Raw genomic sequence first — 19,744 nt, 5'->3', positions numbered from 1 at the left:
TCTGGAACCTTGAAGTGGTTTGTTTGCATAAAGCCCTGAAGTTCCTGATGACGGCTCTGTGACCAGCCCACCCTGGGAGAACAGGGGTGTCTTCTCTTGGGAAACCTCCCTGCTTCTGCACAGGCCATCCCAGTATGGGGAACTGAAGGTGCAGGGAGCCATGTTTAGCACAACTGGAGGCATGAACATCAGGTGCCAGGGCTCCTGAGAGAGGAGGCAATTCTAGCAGCTGTGAGAGTTGGGGGAAGGAGTTTGGGGCCTCCCTTCGTAGACGCTTGTAGATGCTGCCTCAGTTGCACAGGTGGGCTCCCTAGGGCACATTGACCCTGTTCTGGATACTCTTCTGTCTCTTGGCTTTCAGACTAATAGGAAAGTCAGGGGGTGGAGAGACCTTTGAGACTCTTAAGACCTTACTCTGGGAGTGACCCGTGACGGTCAGCTTTTGGGAGCTCCTGGGGAGTTGGCACTATCTTTGTGAGGGAAACCTGGGTATCTCCAGGCTTTGATTCTCTCTGAAGTTTAGACAGTTTCTTCTGAACCACAGACCTGAAAAGATTGTGTGTGTGTGTTTGTGTGTGTGTGCATGTGTGTAAGCAGGAGTGTGTATGTACGTGAGTGTGTATATGTATGTGTATGTGTATGTGTGTATATGTGTAAACACACATATGCATGTGCCCTTGGGCAAGTGTTTCCTGGAACTTCCTCCTTGACCTGCCTCCTCTTCTGGTCCTTGCCCCTTCAACGCTAATTTGGACTAAGAACATCAAGATGAATATGAATGTTTTCACATCCATGGGGACTTGAAATTGCCTTTTGTTCCTGGGATCCAGAGTGAAAATGAAGAGTTTTTAAGGGTCAAGCTGAGGAATGCTGAATGACGATCATGGGGGCCCCTGATTCAGGCCATAGGGCCTCCACATAGGAGGCCACAGTTGTCAGGGACTGGTCTGACAGGCCTGCCCCCTTGCCCCCACCCTCCTCCTCTCTGTCTCCTCCAATCCTTCAGCCTGGCCCAGTTTCCTGGTGTGGTTGCTGTGGTGCTGGGTCTCTTGGGAACTGTGGCTTTGAACATCAAGTGTGCCTAGCATGGAAATTCCGTAGCAACCATCACGAGGATTGGCTAGGCGGAACCCCTTCTCCCTGCCTCTAAGGTGCTCTAGGGAGGGACCAGGCCCTCTCTCCAACCCAGGATGAGACAAGAAGCTTATGGATCCTGTAGCCTGATTTGTGAAATACAGAGACCCTGATCCCAAACCCTGATACTCCTTTCTTTAGACATTATGTTGTCTTCCTGCCCTCCCAACTGGATTATAAGCCTCTTGACTCCCAATGATTATAGAACTAGACATTCCTGCTGTTGATGATGATCCAGTCCTTTCTTGGGGTTCCCATTCTGTTGTCTGGCTTCCTAAATTCCAGCCTAGGCTGCTGTAGGAACTGGCCAACCTCAGTTCCTGGAGGATCCTAATTTAGATATTGTTCTGCCCTGAGCATCCAGAAGAGGGAGCACCTGATCCCTTTCTTTTTCAGGGGAGAAAAACTGAATCCTCTCCTGCTGGACGTTTGGGGCCCCCGTGCATAATCGGCCTCTGCTATTACCTTCACACCCTTATCAGCTCTATCTTCCTACAACAGGGCCCCACTCTGGACTGCTAATTACCCAGAGGGACAGTTATGAGGTGTCCTGAGCCCTCAGACAAATTCTCCCTAACACCTGCTTTGTAAAGCCTTCCCTTCCCTTCCCTTTCTAGCCTTAAAACCATATCTCCTTACTCTGAAGTCAAAGCATTCGTTGTTTGTACCACTTCTTGCCACATGGGATCTAGGACCATGTGAGTTCTCTTGTTGGATGCCATTAATTGTATTTAGTTCCTGTAATATATAATCTATTCACATGTAAGCATGTTTTCTTCCCAACTAATTGCAAACTTTTCAAGATCCAGGGACTGGATTGTATGTTCTGCATTTCTCTAGGGCTTTCTCACAGCATGGGGCACATGAACTGGGGAGATGATGGAGTGGAAGACCTGGTGGGACCTGAGTTCTCTTTTCTAGTCCTTCATGTTGGTTGATGACTCATGGGATGAGGTAGCTACCCTTCAGGATGTGGAGTTAGTTTGGGGTTAGCATTCTCATGCTCATTCTCCCACCCAAGCTGGGGTAGGCTCTGGATTCTGCCTGATGAGATTGGCAGAATGAACAGGGAATAGTTATGAAGAACTGACAAAGCCACCTCTGTATCTAGAGTTGTTTGGGTCTTGTATCTTCTCTGTCTGTCTGTCTCTCTCATACACATACGCCCCAATGCACACCCTCCCACCCACACAAAGACATCTTGAATTCTTGATTTCTTTCAGTTCTTGTTATATGTGGTGTATAATCCCTGACCTGGTCTGGTGTCGGGGGTGGGAAATCACTTAACTAAGAACCAGGAGAGCTGCTTCTTGTACAGCTCTGTTTCTAACTTGTGGCACATTCCTGAGAAAGAATCTGCACTGCTCTGAATCTGTTTTCTCATCTAAAATATGAAAGTGTTCCCTTCTGGCTCTAATATTTCATAAAGCAACACAAACCCCAAGGGAAAGCCAAGGAATTTCAAATGTAAAGTTCAGGGGAGGATTCATATGTTTTCCTTGATGACTTGGGTGGAGATGAGGGAGGAAGGCACTTTCTGGACATACGTAAGTGAGACCGGAAGTGGTGCTTCTTAGCACCAATTGGCAAAGCCAGCTCTTGCTTCACCGTATGCTGCCTCCTGGAACTACTGGCCAGTTACTGAAGCATTTTCATGGTTTGGGGTGACTGTCATATTCACTGTGTCCGTAGAAGGGCCCCTCTTTTGCTCACCTGAGCTGCCCTCCCTGGTTTCCTGCTGAATCTGGCATGGAAGGCTTTCAGCACCTTGGACAGAGACAGAGCTCCCGCCCAGCTGGACCTGTGCAGCCAAGAGAGCTTGGGATCTCTTGCCAGGCCAGCTTCCCTGGCAGGGTGGCATCAAAGCGTGATATGCTCCTTAATATTTTTTAGTCCTTCAGAACACCAAAAATAACCCCCCAACTATGTCAAACAGTGCACTGGTTCTGCAAACTCTGAGGGCATTATTTAAAAACAACAACGAGATGCCTGGGTGGCTCAGTTGGTTAAGCGTCCAACTCTTGATTTCGGCTCAGATCATGATCTCATGGTTCGTGAGTTTGAGCCCTGCGTTGGGCTTGCACTGACAGGTCCAAGCCTGCTTGAGATTCTCTCTCTCTCTCTGCTCCTTTCCTGCTCTCTCTCTCTCTCTCTCTCTCTCAAAATAAATAAATAAACTTTAAAACAACAACAATTATATCCTAGAACAGTGTCAGGTACATAATAGGTACTTAGCAAATAATTATTTTAAAGGAATACATGCAAATTTAAGCCTCTAGACCAGTATCTTAGTGCCCTCTTTATAATCAGGTTCTCTCTCCCCATCAGTGCCTCCTATATCATAATTCTGGAGCTTCTACTATTTGATAAGTTCTGGAGCCTTGCTTAAGCCCCTTCTTGTGTCTGAGGAGGCTGAGCTCCATCCCTAAATAAAAAATACAGATGGCTATTAGGTTCTCGGGCAGAGGAAATTTAAGCTGACCTCCCCTCTTTGTCATTTGGGAGTAAGTAGATCGGTGGGAGGACTCCACATCTGACTCCTATTGGAATTTTGCTTAATGAAAATGTTCACTCCCTCCCTCTGGGTACCCAAGAAAACCCTGCCCACCCAGGAGGACCCAGCCTTCTGAGGGAGTCCTCCTGGTGCTCTAACACAGTCAGAGCCCTCCCTCCTCTGAAATCCCCTCTGAAATACAGTGTCACACCAGATTGTTTTCATGACATTCATGCTCATTAGTTCTCCCCAGTTAGATTATGAACTCCTTGCAGGTGGAGTCTGTACCATAGGTCTATTTGTTTTCAAGAGACCCTACAGTGATGAGGACACAGCAGGGTGCAGTGGGAGACTGATGGGTTTGAGGGTCTTCTCACCTACCCTTGTGGGTCCCCCACTGCACTTATTTTTGGTTTGAAATAAATACGTAGGATGGACCAGGGTGCTATCTGTGGGGTCATCATTGGACTCAAGGGAGCTTGGATCAGAAAGCAAAGGCAGGAGGTGGAGCTGGAGTTGGGTGCTGGGGGAAAATAAAGGAATTGTTGATGGGTGGGGAGTGCAGTTGTGTAGAATTAAGGGAATCACTCACTGTTGGGGCTGGAAAGGATCTCAGAGATCAGCTTGTTTGGTCTCCTCATTTTACAGGTAAGGAAAGTGAGATTTAGTGATCCTCCTAAAGTTACACAGCAAACAGGCCTCTTTCCATCACCTCTGACCTGGTTCAAGTCTTTGACATCCCTCCCCTGGACTACTGCGTACCTTGCTGGGGAGGGTTATATTTTTTCAAGATGGTGGTGCCAATAGATACCATCGCACATGTTTTTCTTATAATATGTCAGTCACACTCCTCCACTGAGAAGTGCGGGTCTTTTTCCTCTCTTTGATGAGCCATGATTATGGCAGAAGTTCTTTTATGTGACTTTTGAGGCTACGTTATTAAAGGTGGTACAACTGTTGCCTGAACCGCTCTTGGGACACTTACCCTTCAACCCAGCCATCATGGTGTGAGGAAGCCAGGCAGCCACAAGGAAAGGCTTTTAGGTGTTCTGGCCCCAACCCTGGCTGACAGCCAGCATCATCCACCAAATGTGAGCAAATGAGCTTTTTAGTCCCGATATGAGTGGCGCAGACCAAGTGGTCCTGGCTGAACCTGCCCAAATGGCAGAGACATGGACAAAATAAACACTGTCATTGATTTAAGTCCTGGAGTTTGGGATGGCTCTTAGGCAGCAATAAGTAATTGAAACACCTCATGTTTGCCTCAGTTTCTCCAAACTGTTATACACATTTCATTAATTCAACAGACCTTTATCAGATACTGACTATATGCTAGGATCTATACAAAGACAAATATGATTTCTATATTTGTGGGCCATACATTTCAGCTGCCATCATTGTTCTTGTGCACATAGAATAACATCCAGACTCCTCAGTCTAGTGCTAACGGCTCTCATCTAATGCTCCCATGACACCACGCCAAACTGTTTTGTCCCCAGACCTAATCTTTATTCTCCAGTCTCGATGCCTTTGCTTATTGTTGTCTCTTCCACCTGCAGTGCTCCTGCCCTGCCCCATCTCAATCTTCAAAGACCTGCTCTGAAACCTCCTTCCGTTGCAGGGTCCTCCCTCCCAGACTCCCCCAGTTGAAGGTGAACACACCTCCTTGTAATCCCACAGCACTTAACGCAGACTGCACTGTTTCTTTCTGCCCTCTGCCTTTCTCAAGCCTCAGTAGACTGTGACTACCTGGATGAGGGATCCTGGCTTATCCCTTCTGTTCCCCCCCCCCCCCTAACAGTGTCTGGCACCTAGGGCCCAGAATGTCAGAAGCCCCCAGTGGACATGTATGGATGTGATTGGTAGAACCAGAATCAGCAGTCAGGTTTCCCAAATCCTAGTGTCCAGCACCTTCCTTGCTTCTTTTGATACCCCCATGGCAGTGGAAAAGTCCCACCGGCAGCTGGTAGCAGGTTGGTGGGAGACCTCGATTATGGGGCGGGGTTGACAGGGGGATTTGTAGATGGCAGTGACTGGAGGGAGCTCTGGCTCCTTTGCTCCTTTGCTATGGGGCTGAGGTGGGTTGCCCTCCCTCCCCTCCTTTGACTCTCCCTTCCCTTCCTTCCTTGCTTTCAGCAAGCCCTGAGCCCCAGTTCTGGAGGGGCTTCTTTGACCTTACTCCCCTCCAACCCCAGTTCATATCTGAAAAATCCCGTTTCTCAGGACTCAGTTCCACAGAAAAATAAGACCACACAATGCAGCCTGAACTTCCCCTTGCACAGCGAGGGACCTCACTGTGTTCTTCCCTGCACGCCACCCCCCCCCGGGGGGGGGGTTCTGAGGAATCATTTCTTCCTAAGCTGTCTTCCCTGCGCCCATCTGACTGGAACTGCTTCCCAGTCCCCTGTGATTATCACTTGCTCTCTTGGGTCCTATTTTGTCTTTGTCTTGCTTGGCCTGCTCCTTGGGGGTCCACCAGCAAGCACAGACTTCAATTTCTTGTCTCGTTCCAGGATGCCCTGGCTTGACTCCCTCAAACTGAGCAGGAGCTCAAAGTGGGATGGGCAGGATGTTTTCTCCATAGACTTTTCTCCCTAAATTGTCTCTTTCTGGGAGCTGGGAGGAGCCTATGTGTCCCACTGTCAATACAGCCTCTGCCTTCCCTCAGTCACAGGCAGATTTCGGGAAGAGGTCTTCCCTGGAACCTCTTTGCAAATGGCTCTGTGAGCCCAAAGTAGGATGGGTAGATTCTGGTTACTCTGGGTTTTAAGGTTGGGCACTTTCCTCTTGCTCCTTAATCTGGGGGTAGTGAGGGTGGGAAGGTGGGGCAGGCATCTTCATCAGCTTCTCTGTTGCCCTATACCTCTACATGCCTGGCACCTGTGGCCCCAAGAAGGATGTCTTTGGAGACACCTCACCCCCGTTTCACAGCTCCCCTTCCTCATCCCCATCCTTGGCTGTGGGGGTGGCTTAGTGGGACTGCCTTCAGACTCTCCTCTCAACCTCCAGGAAGTCAGAAACCTGCGTTCTGCTTGACTTCTGAGAGAGAGAGAGAGAGAGAGAGAGAGAGAGAGATTTGCCTCTCCTTAGCCTGAGGGAACAGCTCTCTTCACACCTGTATCTGTGCCCAGGAGGAAGGCTACTCTGTGCCTGGTCTTTTCTCTTTTGGGAGGATCAAGGGTCCCTCTGACCCTGTCCCTCTCAACCCAGGCCTGTCCCGGGATGAGAGCACAGGCCTGTCCCGGGAACACGGGTACCGCAGCAGGAACAGCTGGCCAGGCCAAGTGACCAGCTCCCTTCCCTTCGGCCTTGGTTCTGGAGAGAAGGGAACGCCGCAGACGTCCTCCTCCATATCCTCTCTCCTGGCGCCTGTCCACACTGCGAACCCTTCCTGACTCTCTCAACCCCCCCCAGTCTGGAGGGGAAGCCACCCAGCTCCAACTTGAATCAGCCTGGACTTAGGGCAGGCAACCCAGTGTCGGGGAGGCAGGGGGTAGGTAGTGGTGGTGGTGGTGTGGAGGAGGGGCCTGGCAGTAGTACCCAGATGGGCTGTTGTGCCTGACACCAGGTCACAAAAGAAGGGGAGTTGTGCTAAGGAAGGCCCCAGGCGTCTTGGAGTGCGAGCGAGGAAGCTGCCGGAGGTGGAGAGGGCCGAAGGAATGACTGTACAGGCAAGAGCCTCTGGTCTTTTTTAGCATCAGCTGGTGGAGCCACCTCCTTCTCTCCCACTGGCTGCCTCCCTGAGTCACTGCCCACCCACCAGCAAATAAAAAAGAGGTGTCATCTGCTGGCCAGTGGCCCCATCTGGCCCCGGTGTGTGCATCTTTTTTGCTCCTGGGTGGAAGGTGCGAGTCTGGGTAGGGTGGTCTCACCAAGACCTCTTCCTCTGGGCCTTTCTCCTTCCAGACTCCGCTTCCTTCTTTGCCCTTTGTTCCTCCCCTCCCCCTACATCCCATGATGGTTCTCCCCGGTGACAAGACCCACCCCCTTGCTCCAAGGACAGAGGCAGCTGCAAGCCCTCAGGGGCCCCCACATGGCCCCATCCATCTAGCGGAGCCTCAGATCTGGGCTGCAGGGGAGGGGACCCGAGGCTGGCCGCTCAGCTGGCGACTCCTCCCCACCGGCCAGCTCAGCTGTCAACACTCGGCCTCCCTGCCCTGGCCTTCGCAGGGCCCCGCCTGGCTGCGAAGACCGGGGACACCGTGCCCCAGAGACCCTCACTGAGACCGAGGCAGGCGGTGGGCAGGCGGCGGGCAGACACCCTGCCTGCCCTTGAGCATCCTCGGGCCTCCTTGCCTAAATAAGGGAGCTGCAGCTGGAGTGAGCCAGCTGGCCCGGGGGGGAGGGGCCTGCGGCTAGGCCAGGGTTTTCCGAGGGGCTGGGCCGCCGCAGCGCCGCAGGGCCCCGAGCCCGCCGCGGATTGGGCCTGCAAGGCTGGCCCGCGCTGCAGAGGGAGGGAGGGCCACTCGCACAAGGGGATCCCCAGGCTGGAAACTCGCGCTCAGGGGCCTATCTTTGATCCCGCAGCTAGGAGGCCGTGTCAAAATGTACCTTTCTACCTCTCTGTTCAGGAGAGCCCCGAATAACCCCAGAGAGGGCCGTGTGTGTGTACGCGCGCGCGCGCGCGCGCGCCTGTGTGTGTGTGTGTGTGTGTTTGTGTTGGGGGGTTGCTCTGGGTGCGTGCCCCTCCTAAATCTCACCCACCCTTATTCCAAATCGCGTCCCACCCGGGGCCTGCAGATCATCTTGCCCTTCACGTTTCCCGTGCCTCCCCTGACCCTGGGCTCATCCTCCCAGGGCCCAGGCCTCGCCCGTGTCACCTACAGCGGGCTTTGGGCGCTTGTTGTGTGTATCCAGCCTGTGCTTGGAGTGGTGGGCGACAAGGGCATAAGGGGCCAGACCTCTCCAAGTCAGGTTTCTCAGTCCTTCCAGCCCGGGGGTCGGGGGTGGAATCCCCAGGCCCCTCCCTGGCCGTCTGAAGGCCGGTCATCACACCTACCCTCACTGTTCCCCTACCTAGGGGCCCCTTCCCCCTCTTTGGGGCGCGCGAGTCCCGGGGGCTCCTGGGCTGAGCTAGGGGCTGGGGTGGGGGGAGCCCTTGACGCTGCTCAGCCAATGGGAAGGGCGGGCGCGCGGGGTGTGGGGGGGAAGAGGGCGGTGCTGCGGGCGCGCGGCGGGCGGGAGGGGGCCGGGAGGCGGGGGCCGGAGCCCGAGGGGCGCGCGCCGCGTTAACCCTTCCGCCGCCGGGCCGAGCCGCAGGCGCAGCCGGAGCCGCGGGCGCCGGAGCGGCTGTCGGCGCGGCGGGCGGGAGCCGGGAGCCCGGCGCTCGGGCGGGCGGAGCGCAGCGCGGGGACGCGGCGGAGCGGGGCCCGTGGCTCGGAGGGGGCCGGCAGACAGGTGTGCGGGCGGCCGGGCGGCCCGAGCTCAGGCGGCTCCAGGCCCGGCCCGCGGTCAGGAGCCGGGAGCCGAGCGGGGACCCCGCGCCCGCAACCGAGTCCCGGCCCCGCCCGTGGTCTGCTTGGCCGCGGGGTGCGGGGATCACGGCCGGGCCGGGCCACCCGAAGCCTGTGTCGGGCCGGGCCGGGCCGGGGTGGGTGGGGGCCCGCCCGGCCCGCCCATGGGCTCAGGATGCCGGTGCGGAGGGGCCATGTCGCGCCGCAGAACACCTTCCTGGACACCATCATCCGCAAGTTTGAGGGCCAGAGTGAGTGGGGGAGGGGGCCGGCGGGGAGGGGGCTCTGGGGGCGGGCCGAGCGCTCCCGAGTGTGAATGGAGGGGCGTGCCCCGGCCGTGTGCTTCGGGCTGGTGCGAGTCAATGGGGGCTGGTGGCCTCAAGGCGCTGGCCAGGGGTCTCGAGGGCAAGGCTTGGTGCTGGGGGCCGTGGGTTTGGAGCCAAGGGGGCTGTATTGGGGCGCAGGGCTGGAGGCTCAGCTCAGGCTTCCAGGATCCGGAGTGTGTGTGACATCTCAAGTGTGCAGGTATCCCTAACTCCGGTGCCTGGATGTGGATGGGGCTGTGTGGGGGCAGGGACAGAACATGTATGGTCCAAACTGTGAGACACTAAGTACTGTGTCTCAGCCGTCTTGACTGTGTTTTTGAGAGACTGAGAGCCAAGCACTTAGAGCCAGTGCCTAACCTGCTCCTGGGGTGTGTGTGTGTGACCCATGAGTTCGGCCCTGCTTGGGCAGTGGGGAGGTATTTTGGACAGAGCTGCAAACTGTGGGCTCCCAGGTGACAGGGTGTCATGGCCTGAGACTGGGCTCTAAGGGTCTAATAGGCTCAATGCAGTGCCCCCATATTGTTGATTTTCCTGCCCTGAGCCCCTTTATGGGGACTACAGCACCCCTAAGCCTGGTCCCGTAGGGGAGGCTTCCAGAAGTGTCCCAGGCTAGGTGAATGTTCTGGTGTGGGTGTTTTATCCTCCCAGCATGTGTGCGTCTCTCTCCAAGGCTGCATGTGCCATGGTGGGTGTGACTGCCAAGGGCCCTGGGAGCAGGGAGCGGGTGACATTCCTTGCCCATGACCCTGTGAGCACAGGACAACGTGTGCTTGTAACTGTGGTGGGGGGAGGGAGGGATCAGTTTGACGGGCAGCATTGTCTGAAGCAGAGGAACAAGATGATCCTGAGGGGGAGGAGACTGACACGGTGGAGGGCCACAAGGTGGGGTCTTTCCTTTTCAAAAGCTCCCGGAGGCTGTGTCTGCATGAAAAGAACCTGGGCTAGGATCTGGGGGCTCAGCTTCTGGCCCCATCTCTGCCACTGACTGCCACGTGACCTTGAGTGACTCTTCCTTCTCCGAATATCAGTTTCCACATCTGGAAAGGAGGGGGTGGCCAAAGGAGCCTTTCAGATCCCTTCTGTGGTGTATTCCAGGAGCTCGGAAGGGGTGGGGGTAGGGCCTGCCTTCGAAGAAACTCGCTCTTCTCTCTCTGGGCCTGGGAGCTGGTTTCTCTTCTCCAAAGCTGGTGTGTGTGGCTGGCACTCTGGACTGCCTTGGGCTTAGGTGGAGGTGGAGGCCAAGTCAGGGGTCTTTTCGTGTGACAAGGAACCCTGACTCCTGATGGCTGCCTGGGAGTTGTGGAGGCCTGGTGAACTGACCTAAAGATGACCCAACTTCAAAAACTAACTTCCCGGAGACAGGATAAGGGATGGCTTTAGACAGCCTGTGTCGGGGAGCCCTTGCTGCAGCAGCCTGGGCCTTGTCCATGGGATTGCCCAGAGCTGCAGACTGAGAGGGCTGTGCCTGCTGGAAGGCGAGGGGGCAGAGTTCCAACTGCTACCCAAAGCCCCAGCATTAAAGGCCAAAGTGGCCGGAAACTTCTGTGTTTATAAAAAGCTCTTATCCCGGAGTATCTTCCCTGGCACCAGCTGGGTCTGCCGCCTGCCTGCTTCTCACCTGCCAGCTAGGCCCTGGGGGCAGGTGTGGAGTGGGTGACCCACGTCCAGCTGAAATGGGTCCATTGGGGCACCTCATCTTGACGGGGTCAAACTGAAGAAGGCCTCCCTTCCCTGGGTCTGTCTTCTTACAAGCGGGCCACTGTCTCAGGTCCATCCCTGGCTCCCGGTATTTTCCGGGATTGAAGCCTCAGGTCCCTTTCCTTGCTCCCTATGACCTTGGGCTTCTGCCTGTGACCCTCCTTTTATTCCTTCTTCTGTCAGACCTAAGTTCAAAAGCTAGCTCTTTTACAAGCTGCAAGATGTGGGCATGGCTCTGAACTTCTTTTGAGCCTCAGTTTCTTCACCTATAAAACAAAGCTAATGATGCCCATCTTATGGGGTTGTCAGAGTATTAAATGAGAGAGGGCATCGTAGGTGTTCACGTGGTACTTCCCTCGTCCCCTTTAGAGTGCCCACTGTCCAGCCCCTGACTGCTCTTAAGGGGAGCGTAAGTCCCGGGAAGTACTGACCTGGTAGGGTCCCCAGGTACTTGGGGGAGAGATATCCTAAGGATCCCCGGGGTAAGGAGTGCCCAGTGTGCGCCCCCCCCCAACCCCCGCCCCCAGTCTAGAGAGCAGAGGTCAGGAAGAGAAGCGGGACGACCTGATGCAAGGGAAGGCTAGCCGCCATCTCTGGCCCTTCCCAGGCTCCCTCTCCAGGCCCAGTGTTTATCCCTCCGCCGCGGCTGCTGACACGCGTTGCTGACACCCGCCCAGGCTGGCCTCGGCCCCGGGCGCGGAGGGGGCGGGGGGCCGCTGGCAGCCTGCCCGGGGGAAGCCATGCAGCCAGCCCGCGGGCCGGGCGGGGGAGGGGGCGCGTCGCCGGGCAGGGCCGGCGGAGGCACCTGTGTCGGGCCACACAGCTGCATTCGCCCCCTGCTAGGGACCCCAGTCGCCGCTGTGCTGCCTGGAGCGGGGAGTCCCCCGGCGGGTGGCTGTGTGTGACAGGAGAATGCGCGGAAGGGCTGGGAGCCCCCGAGGCAGGGGTCCCTGCTCACGTGCCTGCTCATCCCCGCCCCCCCAGGCCGCAAGTTCATCATCGCCAACGCTCGGGTGGAGAACTGCGCCGTCATCTACTGCAACGACGGCTTCTGCGAGCTGTGTGGCTACTCGCGGGCCGAGGTGATGCAGCGGCCCTGCACCTGCGACTTCCTGCACGGGCCGCGCACGCAGCGCCGCGCGGCCGCGCAGATCGCGCAGGCCCTGCTGGGCGCGGAGGAGCGCAAAGTGGAGATCGCCTTCTACCGGAAGGATGGTAGGCGCGGGCCGGGGCGGGGCCGCGACGAGGGGGCGTGGTCGCGACCAGGGGGCGGGGCCGCGAGGGACTGGGGTGGGGGTAGGGACGGCTGGATCGGGCGAGGCCAGAGCGTGGCGGGAGACCCGGCGAGTGCCCTGCGGTGTGTGACCCCTAACTGGGGCCACTGCTGCGGGTCAGGTGGCAGGCGCCAGCTGGGCATTGGGGTTGCCGGACGGAGTGGGTCTCTTCACCTCATTCATTCTGGCGGGATGGTTTTCGGGGTGACCAAGGGGCTGTTTGGCTGTGGGTATGGCGCCTTTGGTTTCTTCTTTCCCTGGGCTAACGTGGGCAGGTTGAGGTAGGTGGGCTGGAGTTTGACGGGGCCGGGATGGCAGGTGAGTGGAAGGAGTTGACAGAAGGTCAGGTTGGTGGCTGGGCACTGACTTCCGGCCCAGGCCTCTAGCTCCCCTAGGGCAGCCCCTGCCAGGTGATTGGTCTGGAGAGATGTCACTGAGGGTGAGGCAGGGGGGGCTGCAGGACTCTGGCTCTCTGCTGTCCTTCTCCTGCTCCTCTCTCTCCTGTACTTAGGCTGCACCTGGCAGGAGGTGCGTGCCTCTCCCCACAACCTCGGTTCCCTTTGTCTCATGGTTTGAGTGCCCGCCCATCACCCATCACCCCTTCCTTCGCCAGGTGTCTCTGCTCAGCCACCGCCTCCCAGCCCAGCTGCTCTGGGCTTCCGGACAGTGGATAAACAGAACCCTGGGCGGGGCTGCTCTCGCACTGTGCCTGCCCTGGTGGGCTGGGCTCTGCTCAAGGAGGGCAGTGAAACAGGGCTTTGGCAGGCCTGCAGGTATTGGAGGGCTGGGGAGGTGGCTCCAGAAGGTGCCACTGGACTGGCCATGGATGCCCAAACTCTGCTACTCACTAGTGTGTATCTGATGAGCATTTACTGAACCCCTGTGAGCCAGGTGCAGTGCTAGGGTCCTGTAGATAGCTCAGTGAACAAGACAGATGAGGTTACTGCCAGATGGGAGCTTACCTGCTGTAGATAGCACTCTCCGCTTTCCCCTGTGGGTAGGCAGAGTGAGCCAGCGGTCCTGTGTGCACCTGGCGCTGTCCCTGGAATATCCCCTGCATGCTCAGTCTAGCGAAGCTGCCTTGCATCTCTCGATGGCCCCGCTTTTGCAGGCGTGCACAGCCTGTGAGATCACTGGACCGCGTTAGAAGGGGCACTCTCACTGGGGTCCTGTGGAAGGGAATTTGCTTATAGAAAATGGGGTTCTGGCTGGGAGGCAGGGGCCAGGAGAGTAGATGCAAACTCTGAAGCCTTCTGTTTTTCCACTGAAGTCTCCCCAGAACCTGAATCAGAGCAGATCTGTTTTTCTATCTGCCGGGCCATCTAGTGCTAGCACGCATTGGTGGGTGGCTTCTATGTGCTGGACGCTGGGCTAAATGCTTCACTTAGCTTATCTCATGGAATCTTCACAACAGCCCTGGGAGGTAGACACCATTTGCATCTCCATTTTATGGATGAGGAAACTGAAGTTCAGGGAAATTAAGAAATTGCACCAAAGTCGCACAGCTAGAAGGTGGCAGAGCTGGGAACGGAGCTCTGTCTGTCTGATCCGAGCCCGACCCGTCCTGCTTTGCTGTCACCTATTAAAAATGGCCCCACATAGGTACAGGCATATCTGTATCCTGCACGTGACTTTGTGTACAATTTGATTCTGAAAGTTTGCAAACCATTGGTGTGATGAAAGGAATGTTGATACGTAAGTCCTGGGATCAGGTCTAACACCAGAAATTAGGTAGCTTGAGAACTTGGTTCCTGCCTTGAGCCTGTTTCTGCTTCCAGGGTAAGGTGCTCACGCAGCCCCTTGGCAACAGGGGCCTGGGTGCTTCCGTCTTCCCCATGGTGCTCGGGGAACTGGCTCTCCCTCTCGTCCCAAGATGGCTCCTTTGGGAGAAGATGGCCATGGGACCCCTTCTTCTGAGGTGCTATCGGGACATCTTGGTGACCTTGAGGATCACTTCATCCAGCCCACTTGAGTTACAGATGGAGAAGCTGAGAAGCAGAGGTCCAGTTACTAGTTAACCAGCAGATGAAGTGGGACTAGAACCCAGGCCCCCTGCCCAAGTGCACGTTCTTTCCTCCCTCCCGCTACTCTCCAAATGGGGATGCCATCCAGAAAATCGTGTGCCAGTCCTCTCTGCCTGCCCTCTTGTCTGCTCTCACCTAGTTTCTCCTGTTGGCCAACAGGCTGGCCTTGACCCTCGGGTCCTATGGGTCCCCATTTGTCCGGGCACTTGAGGCCCAGGATGCAGACAGATCTCCTCTGCCTCCCTTCTCTCTGCCTTGAAATGCTTAGTCCCTCAGGCAAATGCCTGTGGCCTGCCCCGAGCCGTGTATGCCGTGTATGTGTATGAATAGGGAGGCAGAGGTGAGGAAGGGCAGTGCCGCCACTCGCTTCTGTCCAGCCCCTTTTCTGGGTCTCTGCCTGGGCCAGCCACCGGAGAGTGGGTCCCCGGGCTTCAGCTCCAGGGAGGTGGGTGGCTGGGAAGGAGGCGGGGCCTTTTGCTGGCAGGCGCCACTGTGGACAGCTGTGCTGTGTCGGTGCCTCAAGCCTAGCTCTGTGCAGTGTCAGGGCCTGGAGCCAGACAGCCCCATTATTTAGGTGCCGGGACTGCTGGGAGGTGGGGAGGCCAGACTTGGGGCGGGGGGTGGGTGCGGGCTGGAGGGAGAGACACGAGGTGCCAGGGCTCGCCGGCCCTGTGTCCGTGCCCCTTAACACGAAGCCCAGGATTAAGACGGACCTGGGAGTAGAGCCGGCAGCTTGGGGCCGGCAGGCAGTAGCAGCCTGGGGGGCCCTGGGGCCACGTCTTGGTGGCAGGTGCTGCTGATGCACACCTGTGTCCCTCCACGGTTGGAGGGGTGGGTGGTGGGTCCTTTGGCGGCGCTTCCTCACTTGCTCTGTCCTCTGCCAGGCCTCAGGGAGGCCCCCTGCTCTCTGTCCCTTTTGTTCTCTGCTCTCTGTTTTCATCTGTCTGCGCCCCGCCTCCCACCGAGTTCAGCCTCTGCTCAGGGACTCTGCTCCTCTTCTCTTCCAAGGTGGCCTCCCTGCCGACTCCTGTCCCCTTGGTCTTTATCTCTTCCTCCTTACACCTGTCTCCCTTCTTCCCTCCCTACAGCACCCCTGAGCCTTCCTCCTCACCTCTCTTCCTCTGCCCCTCTGGGCTCTATCTGGAAGTCTCTCTCTCTGGCTCCCCATACCTCTGCCTGTTCTGGCCTGGTCTCCACGTCCCTGTGTCCCCGGGGGCCTGTGCGTGGGTGGGGGACGGGGGTGTCTCTAGAGAAGAGTCAGTCGGCTTCTCCACTCCAGCTGCAGGCTGGTTGCCATGGCGACAGGGTCAGAGGGCCCCCACTGCAACAGCTGAGCTGTGGGCTGGGAGAGGGGTGGGGACCATGGGGCCAGCATGCTCCCCAGTGTCCCTAGTGCCCACGGGGAGCCAGAGCCCCAGTGGTGGCCTCACACCCACTGCTGTGTGGTTCCCAGACTCAGACTACAGCGTCTCAGGTGCTTGGGCAGACACTTCGGGCCCCAGCAACCCTCCATATATACCGGGCCATTTCCCCGTTTCCTCCGTGTCCCCTGATCAGACTCCTCACTGTGACACTCTGAGACTCCTCCCTTTTCCATCGTGGCCGAGCTCTGCCCAAGCTCAGACGCCCACCTCCTGTGCCCCTGTCCAGGTCGTGATCCTCAGGCGCCCAGACCCTCATCAGCTGGGCTGCTGGTGAAGGAGCCCCTGGGTATACTGAGGCCAGGCAGACAGGTGAGACAGAGGTGGGGGTCCAGGTGTGTCCTGTGTCCCTGAGATGGGAGCACACCAGAGCGATTTCTGGAGGAATGAGTTTAGACGCAGGCAGCACCTGTCTCAAGGGTGGAAGCCTCACGGGGGCTCCCTCCACCTTGGGCCTCCAGTCAGGGCCTGGGTGGCTTGGATACGTGGCGTGTGAGAGCACGTGCACGTGCCCCTGCACGGTAGCCAGGAGCAGGGCCCAGGGGCCTGGGGGGCCCTGCTGCCCCCAGCCAGCATTTCTTCTGCAAGGCCGCTAGGGAAGGGTCATTCCTGAGCTAGAGTAGGGTGCCCTGGCCTGCTTGGGAGCTTCCTGTCCCAGCACCACCCAGGGGTGAGGTAGCCTGCCAAGACTGAGGGTGTCAGCCACTTCTGGCCCGCTCTGGGGTCTGGAGAGTGTTGGGAGGGCGGCTCCTCTGTGTTGTGTCTGCTGTAGCCCCCGGAGAGGAGCTATGTAAATATTTGTGCAGAGCCTTCGTCCACAATGAGAGCAGAGTTTGACGGTGGCCTTGGGCTCCAGGGAGGGGGGCTGTGGGCATCAGGAGGGCCGGCATGGGTGTGTGAGATGGGGTGAGACTCAGCCTCTTTGCTGCCTAGAGGTGGCTTCCAGGGTGATGTGACTTGAGAGGTTCCAAGAAAGCCCTTTTGCACTTAAATATCCCCTCTGAGGATGCCCCAGATGCCTCCACTAGGGAAAGTTTTGCTTGGGTGGAGAATGAGCCTTGCTTTTGAAAAACATGTTCTTTCTCATCACCTGCCCCTGCATGTAGGGGGGAATGTGGAAATATCAGTCCCTTAGTGCGATTGACTTTGACAGAAACTTTCCTCCCTGATATGGGAGCAGGGCTAGAAGAGGTGGTCGTGGTGGGACACCTGGGACACGAGACGAGAATGGGAGACTCGGGGCACCTGGGTGGCTCAGTCAGTTAGGCGTCTGACTCTCGATCTCAGCCCAGGTCATGGTCTCACGGTTCGTGGGATTGAGCCCCGCATCGGGCTCTGTGCTGATAGCATGGAGCCTGCTTGGGATTCTCTTCTGCCCTCTCTCTCTCTCTCTCTCTCTCTCTCTCTCTCTGTCCCTCCCCACCCTCTTTCTCTCAAAATAGGTACATAAACTTAAAAACAAAAGAATGGGGGAGGCTCTGGATGAACCGCTGTCCCCCAAAATCCCCTGCAGGCTTTAATCTAGGGGCCATAAAGCTCTCCATGCTATGGACTGTGGGTGGCCTCACACAGGCCTCTCTCTGGTTTGGTCATCTGTCTACCAGACAAGAAGTGTCTTCTCCTTGGCCCATATTCTCCCTCCTTCCCAGTTCTGGACGAGATTGCCGTGTCTGACCTCCCCCGCTAGATCATAAGCTCCACGAAGGCAGAGAGTAGCCTGTCTGTTTTGTTCTCTGTGGTATCTGTGTCTAGTCCACACTGGAGCTCGGTACAAATGCATGAATGAATGAATGAATGAATGAATGAATGAATGAAGGGCTGGGCAGTGTGCTGTATTGTAGAAGCCCTATACTCGGAGTCAATGACTTGGAACAATTTCTGGCTCAGCTAGACTTGCACCTGCTTGGCCATCGGCCATGTGTCCCCAGGTCCTGGCCAGCCAGGGGAAGTGAGCTGACCCAGGGCCTCAGCATCTCTGTCCCCTACGGTGCTCCCCTCCTTGCCTTGTGCCCTGCTCGCAACCCCTGCTCGCCTCTCCCCCTCCTTCCCCAGGCTTCTGCCTCTCCCTCAAATCACTGAAACCGTATTTGTGTTCATGTTTCTTTTTTTTTTTTCTTTCTCTTTCATTTCATTTTCCTTTTTATCTCACTCTCCAGCCCCATTACCCTCCCCTTAGGCAACCATTCAGATGTACTTACTGTGAATGTGTTGCTTGCATATGTTCTTGCAAAATGTGTATTTTGTCTGGATACACACAGGCTTAATTTATGTAAATGATATGTGCTATATATTATATTCTGGTGTTCACTTGACTTGCACAGGAGTATGCCTTTCAGTCCATCCAGGTTGCTACTTAGCATCTAGTCTGTAGCTTTGTATTTTGTGGTGTGTACCCACCTCAGTTTACCTGCCTGCCCTCCTGGGCAGCCATATCCAGATTTCCCGCATAAATAATGCTGCAGTGAACATCCTCAGCCATGGTCCCTTCTGGACTCGGGTGAGGATGTCTTTGGGATGTATCTGCAGGGGTGGGATTGCTGGATCACAAGGTTTGTGGACACTTAATTCAACTAAGCACTGTCGGACTGTACCCCAGCATAGCTACCCCCATCACCACTTGCCTAAACAGGGTACCAGATTTCTAGTCCCTCATATCTCTGCCACACTTGGCGTCATCCACGTTTATAATTTTTGCCAACCTAATAGGTGAAAGTGATAACTGGCTGCCTTAAATTTGCATTTGTTTGATACTGTGTGAGTCCTGGCATGTCTTAGGCTCCATTGCGTTTTGTGTCGATTTGCCTGTGAGTTGCCTGTTCATATCCTTGCTCACTTTTCTTTCTTTCTCTCTTTTTTTTTTTAGTGTTTATTTATTTTTGAGAGAGAGAGAGAGAGAGTGAGAGAGAGAGAGAGAGAGAGAGAGAGAGAGACACGGAGCACGAGCGGGGGAGGGGCAGAGAGAAAGACACAGAATCCAAAGCAGGCTCCAGGCTCCAAGCTGTCAGCACAGAGCCCGACGCGGGGCTCGAATCCAAGAACCTTCAGATCATGACCTGAGCTGAAGTCGGATGCTCAACCAACTGAGCCACCCAGGCGCCCATCTTTGCTCACTTTTCTCATGAAGCTACTGTCTTTTGCAGGAGTTGCTTGGGTATTCTAGAAATACACATGCTTACAGTTAAATATTCAATATATGGCTTCCAGACATTCATTCCTGTTGGATGGAGATATTGCAAGTATCTTCTCCCGTTCAATTATCTCTCAACTTTATCCGACAAAGACACTTTGTGTTGATACAAATTAACTGACTTTTAGCTTTGTTTGTGCTTTTGAAGTTTTGTTTAAGAAATTGTTCACCACCCTGAGGTTGCAGAGGGCTCCATTTTCTTCTATTAATTTAATTGTTTTACCTCTCTCGGTTGGCTTTCATCCATCCTGAGCCTCCCTCTGTGGTGTCAAGTGGGGATCAAGTTATATTTTTTTCCGTGTAGTGAGCCAATTTTCCCCACACACCTAGTAAACAGCCTGTTCTTTTCCAGGATTCGTGGGGCCACCTTGATCGTAAGCTAATTTCCCATCTATCCATGGGTCTGTCTTGGAGCTCCCTGTTCTGTTCCAAATATTTATTTGTCTCTTCTTGCATCAAAACCACACTAAAACAACTGTGGCATTTAGTATGTTTTAGTATCTGGAAAGGCGAATGTTCCGTCTTTCTTCTTCTTTTTAAAGATTGACTCAGGTATTTGTGGACCTCTCTTCTTCTTTATGAACTTTAGAGAAAGTTTCTCGAGTTCCTGGAAAGAAAACCCATACTAGAATCTTGACTGGAATTAGATTAGTTTTGCAGATCAATTTGGGGGAGAATTGACATCTGTATAATATCCGTCCCATCCGAGAGGCTGGACTATCTCTCCATTTAT

General features: G+C 55.5%; 1 protein-coding gene across 3 annotated transcripts in view; it reads left to right on the top strand.

Moving 5' to 3' along the window:
- Nucleotides 1–9,221: 9,221 nt before the first annotated feature.
- KCNH2 (potassium voltage-gated channel subfamily H member 2) overlaps nucleotides 9,222–19,744 on the top strand; it is a 31,975-nt gene continuing 21,452 nt past the window's right edge. For all 3 annotated transcript variants that reach the window (XM_042975366.1, XM_042975354.1, XM_042975344.1), the window contains exons 1-2: nucleotides 9,222–9,332; nucleotides 12,090–12,320. In XM_042975366.1, coding sequence (XP_042831300.1) covers nucleotides 9,257–9,332; nucleotides 12,090–12,320 — 307 coding nt within the window. In that variant the 5' untranslated portion in view covers nucleotides 9,222–9,256. The remainder of the gene's footprint in view (nucleotides 9,333–12,089; nucleotides 12,321–19,744) is intronic.

Source organism: Panthera tigris, chromosome A2 (assembly GCF_018350195.1).
Source record: "Panthera tigris isolate Pti1 chromosome A2, P.tigris_Pti1_mat1.1, whole genome shotgun sequence".
NCBI lineage: Eukaryota > Metazoa > Chordata > Mammalia > Carnivora > Felidae > Panthera > Panthera tigris.
This window is presented reverse-complemented; position numbering and strand designations above follow the sequence as displayed.